Source organism: Centropristis striata, chromosome 5 (genome assembly GCF_030273125.1).
Source record: "Centropristis striata isolate RG_2023a ecotype Rhode Island chromosome 5, C.striata_1.0, whole genome shotgun sequence".
In the NCBI taxonomy this organism is placed as follows: domain Eukaryota; kingdom Metazoa; phylum Chordata; class Actinopteri; order Perciformes; family Serranidae; genus Centropristis; species Centropristis striata.
Window position 1 is genome coordinate 3,999,155 of NC_081521.1, and position 7,143 is coordinate 4,006,297.

The following is a 7,143-nucleotide window of genomic DNA, read 5'->3' on the forward strand; positions in this document are numbered from 1 at the left end:
TTTAAAAAATCAGTTTTTCTCAGTTTTAAACTTTGCATAATTACTGCAGTTAGACTTTTTAGGGCAGAATGGTCACTTCTCTGAGGTCTGTGTAAGGGGTGTGGGCTTCTTTCCCTCTCAAAACCCTTTAATTTTTATTTTATTTTTTTTACTGCTGTGGCTGCAAAATCTTGATTACTTGAAATGCACAATTTTAATACTGTTATGCAAACTTTATATCTGCATCTGTGTTGGTGTTGATATTCAACTGTTTCCACTTCAAGCCAAATTTTTTAGTCAGCAAATGCACATTTATGTAAAAATACACACATTCTACAACAAATGTCTGTTACCAAAATAAGTCGGAGTCACATAAACTGTGAATGCTGTAGCTGTACGGAGTTTGTATATATTAATTATTTGTGAGTTGTTTCACACTTTATGATTTGTCTGTATATCGAGACTACGAGCCAAATAAATATTTTGTCTATTTTGACTGATTTTGTCCTGAATGAGTACTGGAGGACAATGGATGCTTCACTTTAATTTATGTCACTTTAATAGATTTTAAGAGTCATATCCTGTTATATTTAGGCTGAATATCGATATACGATATATATATCCTGATATTTTTATCCCAAAATGAGAGCAAATGTTCAGTCAAATTCAAATATGACATGTCACAAGTAATTTTATTGAAACTGTTTAAGTGAACATAAATACTGTATAAGAACAGGAGTACCTTTTTTTTTTAAAAAAAATCAAAGCTCCATAAAGTGCACATTTAAATAAATATCTTAAATAAAAATGGCCTATGAAATAAAATAGGCCAATCTTTTTCTCAAATAAATATATTTATATGAGAAAAGAATAACGAACATCAGTATGATGAGGTTTATGATAAATATTTCATTGAGTTTTTCTCTATTTTTCTTAAAGTCAAAGAGCACAAATAGTTCATCCCTCCAAAACAACTTAAAATCTTTATCAACATTGCTTGCAATAAAGTTGCAAATATCAATCCAGAGACCTTGGACAAAGGGCCAGAAATACCAAAATAAATAACAGTTTCAATAGTACAGAAAGTGTATTTCACAATGTCTTTTTTGAATCTTCTAACAATAAAATTTATGAATTATTTTAAATAAAATTTCTCTCACTTTATTGGTTATCAAATATCAGTTGGGTAATAGCCAGATCTTCTTCCAATTAGTGTGTTCTATGTATTTATTCCAGTATGAGAGCACATACGGAGCTGTAATGACATCCTTTTTAAACAGGCTTCTGATTAATTTGTTGTTACCATGGTTACCAGTTCAACAAGCTTTACCCACTGGGGTGTCTGACACGGACAGCAGGGACAAATGTTGGGTTTCCACTCTTGGTTGAGATCTAAACAACGTGCAAACACCAGATGGGATCGCTCCAAAAACTTTGGCAAAATCTACAGGAGAAACAGGGGAATTATATCCAGATAAAACTTCATTATAAGAGTAGCTACATGTATTATGTTATTATTATGCCAATAATCTATAAAAAGGGGTTTGTGTTTAAACAGAATGTCCTTGTTGTTCCATATATAACAGTTATGAGCTGAAAAATTATGTATGTAAATAATGGACCATGAGAGGAAGGCCTGCCGGTGAAAGGATGACAATTTTAACGGTATTTCATCAATGTAATTGTTACATCTTAGAAAGGAAGTTTAATCAACCCAATTTAAAGAGAATATGGACAGGGAACATTTTATCAATTATTTTTCTGAGGTTTTTTTTTGGCCTTTTATTCATTATTTTTCAGTTTTTTTTATTTTTTAGCCTTGTATTCATTATTTTTCTTTTTTTTAACCTTTTATTAATTTTTTTCTTAGCCTTTTATTCATTCTTTTTTTTTTTAGCTTTTTAATGATTATCTTTCTGTTTTTTTAGCCTTTTATTCATTCTTTTTCTGTTTTTTAGCCTTTTATTCATGATTTATTTTTCTGTTTTCATAGCCTTTTATTCATTCTTTTTCTCTTTTTTAGCCTTTTATTCATTCTTTTTCTTTTTTAGCCTTTTATTCATTATTATTTTTCTGTTTCTATAGCCTTTTATTCATTATTTCTTTTGTTTTTTTAGCTTTTTATTCATTATTATTTTTCTGTTTCTATAGCCTTTTATTCATTATTTCTTTTGTTTTTTTTAGCTTTTTATTCGTTATTATTTTTCTGTTTCTATAGCCTTTTATTCATTATTTTTCTCTTTTTTAGCCTTTTATTCATTCTTTTTCTGTTTTTTCTAGCCTTTTATTCATTCTTTTTCTTTAGCCTTTTGTTTATTATTTTTCAGGGGTTTTTTTTGCCTTTTATTCGTTCTTTTTCATTTTTTTGTGTTTTATTCATTATTTTTCTGTTTTTTTAGCCTTTTATTCATTCTTTTTCTTTAGCCTTTTATTCATTCTTTTTCTGTTTTTTAGCCTTTTAATCATTCCTTTTCTGTTTTGACCTATTTATATACAATCTATGGGTTTGACTCGGATGACGTGTCGCCAGAATACTTTCCCAGAATGCTCCGCGGCGCAACAATTCCACGTCACTACTGCGCAGCCGCAGAGGGGTCGCATCGGTTAGCTGAGGTGGACTTCTTCCCTTCTGTCTGAGAGAACAGAGACCAGAGCAGAGCAGCAGCTGGAGCTCAGCAACAAACAGAGAAATAACCTCCACAACTCCACCATGATCCGGATAGCCGCCTTCCTCGCCCTGCTGGCGGTCGCCTGCTCCGGTAAGTCCTCTCCGGGGGTCCCGGGGAGACGTTTACCGGCGTTAATTAGCCGGTATTGTTAACAAACCTGAGCTAGCTTGTTATCTCCCATCTGTCTCCTGCTGTAGCAGGAATATCAGGCTCAGAGAAATGTTTATATCACCTGTTAATAATGAGTCCAGGGCTTTGTCTAACCTGAGTTCTGGTCCCGGTGCTGACAGCAGAGAGCTGCACGGAGCCGGTGATCACCCCGTCGGCCTACACCACCAATGACGCCGTCATCTCCTCCGAGTCTGTGTTCATCGTGGAGCTGAGTCTGGCCTGCGCCAACGGAGCTCAGGTAAGAACAGCTCACCTGAGATCCTCAAACACCTCAAACACACAGTGGGGTTATACTCTACAGCAGGAGTTCTCAACCTTTTTGAGTGGCGACCCCCAATCTAACATCATGTTGTCTCACTGAACACAATCTCACAGTTCAGATCAGACAAACTCTGTTGATGCGACGAATTTTGGATAAATAATGAAGCTGACAACAACTAAAACATCTCTCTGTCTGTGCATTTATATATATTTTTATATGTTATTGTTGCTTTTAATCTAAGTCCTTTGCTATCAGTTTAAAGGTCCATTCTGACCTCCTGAGTGTGTAACAGTCAGCTTCAAGCCAGAGACTCCTTGGAGAGTAACAACTTGCAGAAAACTGTCAAAAGAAAAGACAGAAACTGAACCAAAAAAGAAACAAAATGACCAAAAAAGACAAAATTGGCCACGAAATGATCTAAAAAAGACACAAAATGACCAAAAAGACTAAAACACATTAACACATGATCACTTTAACACAGTGGAGACAGAGCTTACTTCCAAAATGATTTGGCGACCCCCAGAAATCATCTCGCGACCCCAATTGGGCATCGAACTTAAAAAACCTGTATCGGTGGACCACTAGTTTTAAGGTTGAGAAGATTTGGAAGAGACACAACTTCAGTGCAAAAGTCAAAAACAAATCACAGCTTTTGCATAATTCACTTTAGCTCTTTGGCTTTTGAGAGTTTGGATACAAAAATCCCAATAAATCTCAACTTTGTTCATATCTCTGACACAGAATGGATCAAACTGAAGCAGCTGAGTAAAGAAACAAGAGTTCAGATTTATACATTAAGGAAAGAAGGAAACACAAAGTCTAAGCAATAAAAACCCAAAGAGCTGCTAATTATAATAATGTGTTCTAATAAGTGACTTTTTATATAATAATCATGTTTATTTTGTTGCAAAGTATAGCAATGAAACTATGATCTTTTTTGTACAAATTGGAACTTGCTTCCAAACTTTTGTCCTGTAGTGTATAATTTATTGATGTTGGTGACTGACTGGCTGCTCTCTGTCCTCTCAGAGTGTGACTCTGTATGCTGATGTCAATGGAAGACAGTTCCCTGTGACCAGAGGCCAGGATGTTGGCAAGTACCAGGTAAGGAATATTCCTTTATTAATCCCCCATGGGGGGAAATTCAGGTGTTGCAACACAAGTACAGTGGTTTTATATGTACTGATGAAGGCATTTGGTCCCACAGTCTTTACACTGGAAAAAGGTGTTTAAAAAACAAATAAAAACACTAAATCTGAGGGTAATGATCTTGCTGCATGGACGGATAATTTACCTTGACAAGATTTCTTAAATTGTCATATAGTCTCAAGAAACATTGTCCCGCTACAGATGAACAATATCTTCAAACCTCGAGATTATTGAAGAAGCATTTATCAACGTGTGATTTTTTCCTCAGGTGTCCTGGAGTCTTCCTCACAAACAGGCCAGCTCTGGAACATATCAGGTCAAATTCTTCGATGAGGAGTCCTACAGCGCCCTGCGCAAGGTCAGTCTTTAATACATACATTTGGAAGTCTTTTCAAATACCGTTTATTGGCTGATTAATTTTTTTAAATCATCCATCTGTCTGCTTTGTTCCAGGCCCAGAGAAACAACGAAGATGTGAATGCCATTCAGCCTCTGTTCTCCGTCAACATTGATCACAGGGTGAGTCTCCTATAGGTCCTCAGATATATGAACATGTGACAGTTTATTGTGGTGTTTAGATTTTACAGGCAACCACTTTAATGTTCAGTCTTTAGATATAGACACAACAAACCTGGCATCAAAGTTCTAGTGGTGACAGTGACGGACTGTTGCGTCACCTACGTCTCAGAAAGTTGCACTTGAACACACCATGTAGACTACAGCCAACTGCCAGCTAACATGTATTTACTCTCCGTACCAGGAGGTGGCAGTAGTCTGTATTCACCATTAAAAAAGACCAAGGATTGCAAAAATACAAACAAACGAAGAGGCATAAGCCCCTTTCATAGTGCCATCCCGCAAATGTCCCGCTATATTGCAGGAAAGATCAGTACCGGCTTTTCGCCTTCGGGCGTTCATAGTGATCCCACGAAGGCGTGATATTCGTGTCCTTAATAGTGCAGTCCAGGGGCGTCCCGGTGGCTCACACTGGTAGAGTGCTTACCATCAAGGCGGAGCTGGGTTCGAATCCGGCCTGAGCTCCCTTTGCCGCATGTCCTCCCCTCTGTCACCCCCTTTCTATCTGTCACTTTCAATAAAGCATGAAAAATATCAAAAAAACAATCTTTAAAAAAAAAAAAATAGTGCAGTCCAGCATCGCAGATGGAGGTGGAAGGATAGTGGGAGGAGACGATAGTCAGAGCAGCAGCAGTGCTACACAGTAGCACAATGCTAACAGGCTACACAGTTAGCTCTTTAGCAGTACAGTGTGTATGTGCTGCAACAGCATGTGTTCAAGCCCCGTACACTCTGTACACAGTTAGCGAAGCCGGCTTGTTTACAAACAGCGGCGGACAATACATGTACAGTTAACATGCTGGTGGGTTTACAACAAGCAGTGGACGCTCTGCACAGTTAGTGACAGCGGCCGAAGCCGTTATTTTTTAGTCCACGTCAGTTAAAGTCCACAAATGAACCCAAGATTCACCTCTGGTCCGATCACAACACCAAAAATACATTGTTTATCATAGAAACAAACTGTAAAAACTGGCATTATTAAGAAAAAATTAAACTTTCTGGCAGTCCTTGAATGCATCATAGGTCACAATAGTAACTAAAACAAAATTTAAAATTGTAGAACCAGGTGAAACTGAAATGTATACTTGTTCTTTTTACTTCAGATCACTTTATTCCTCATTCTACTCATTGAAAATGTCCCCAAATTGTAGAACCAGGGGAAACTGGAATGTATAATTGTTCTTCTTTTTACTTCTCTTCCACCTTTGACAAACTTCCTGTATTTTAATATTGTAAATCTCTCTCCAGGGTGCATGGAACGGCCCCTGGGTGTCTACTGAGGTGGTGGCGGCCCTCATCGGTATCCTGGTCTACTACATGGCCTTCAGCGCTAAGAGCACCATCCAAGCATAAACGATTCTCACACAGATCGTTTAAAAAGACTGAACTCTGGTGGATCTCAGCCAGCGGTCCATCATCCAGCGTCGTGGCGAGCCGAGAGGATTTCGCCACTTGATCTGCTTTGGGACGAGGAGCAAAGAGCAGCAGTCTTTGTGTTTTTTTATTCAGACTGTGTCTGAATGCATCAGTCTTATCAATTTTTTCAGATGAATTTCGTCACGAGTTTGTCTTGTCAATATCCAAGGAATTTTGTAATTTTTTGATAAAGCCAAAACAATAAACCTGGATTGCATAAATTAAAATATAAATTATGTTCTGCTGTAAAAGATGTTGACAACACAATCCTTTGTCCCTCTGTTTTATGCACTGGCAGCAACAGAGACCTGGATGCAGATATGAGAAGTCATTAGTGTGGCTGCACTGGCTGGACTCAACAGGTCTGGTGTATTTGTCTCTTCCAGTTAATTGAATAAACGGCTTGTTTTTCTTCCAGTGTAATGTGTTGCCTCTTCTATAAATTCCTTTTTCTCCAAGACACACACGGGGAAATTCATCGTCCCTTTTTCCATAACAACTTATGTCAACAAGGTGGTTTTTAGATGCCAGCAGTTAACCCTTTAGAGTCTGGGGATGTTTTAGTTCATTCTGCCTTTATAAAAACCACTTAAAAATCTTTACCATGATGTGTTGCTATCATTGTTTTCAGCACAACTTAACCTATATGACCTGATTATTGTTTTCATTTTGACTTAATGGATCAACATTTTGAACACAAAAACACACGAAAAAAATACTGAAAATACATTAAAAACATAAAAATACAAATTAACAAAAAATACAAAAACGCACATAAAAACAAAACACATTAAAAAACACAAATTCATGAAAACAGAAAATGACAAAAAAAAACATGCAAAAAACAAAACACATTAAAACACTCAAAACAAAAAATGACAAAAAAATTTTCTTTTTACAAAAACAAAATACAACAAACAC

At 36.7% G+C, this 7,143-nt stretch overlaps 1 protein-coding gene across 2 annotated transcripts; it reads left to right on the forward strand.

Moving 5' to 3' along the window:
* Positions 1–2,575: 2,575 nt before the first annotated feature.
* Positions 2,576–6,639, forward strand: ssr4 (signal sequence receptor, delta). 2 transcript variants are annotated; one of them, XM_059332631.1, is made up of 6 exons: positions 2,576–2,738; positions 2,942–3,057; positions 4,111–4,185; positions 4,499–4,588; positions 4,684–4,749; positions 6,055–6,639. In XM_059332631.1, the coding sequence occupies exons 1-6, from the start codon at positions 2,690–2,692 to the stop codon at positions 6,157–6,159; spliced, it is 501 nt and encodes a 166-aa protein (XP_059188614.1). In that variant the 5' UTR covers positions 2,576–2,689; the 3' UTR covers positions 6,160–6,639. The 2 variants fall into 2 exon arrangements, with proteins under 2 accessions (XP_059188614.1, XP_059188613.1); XM_059332630.1 differs by having other exon boundaries at positions 2,577–2,738; positions 2,939–3,057.
* Positions 6,640–7,143: the final 504 nt, after the last annotated feature.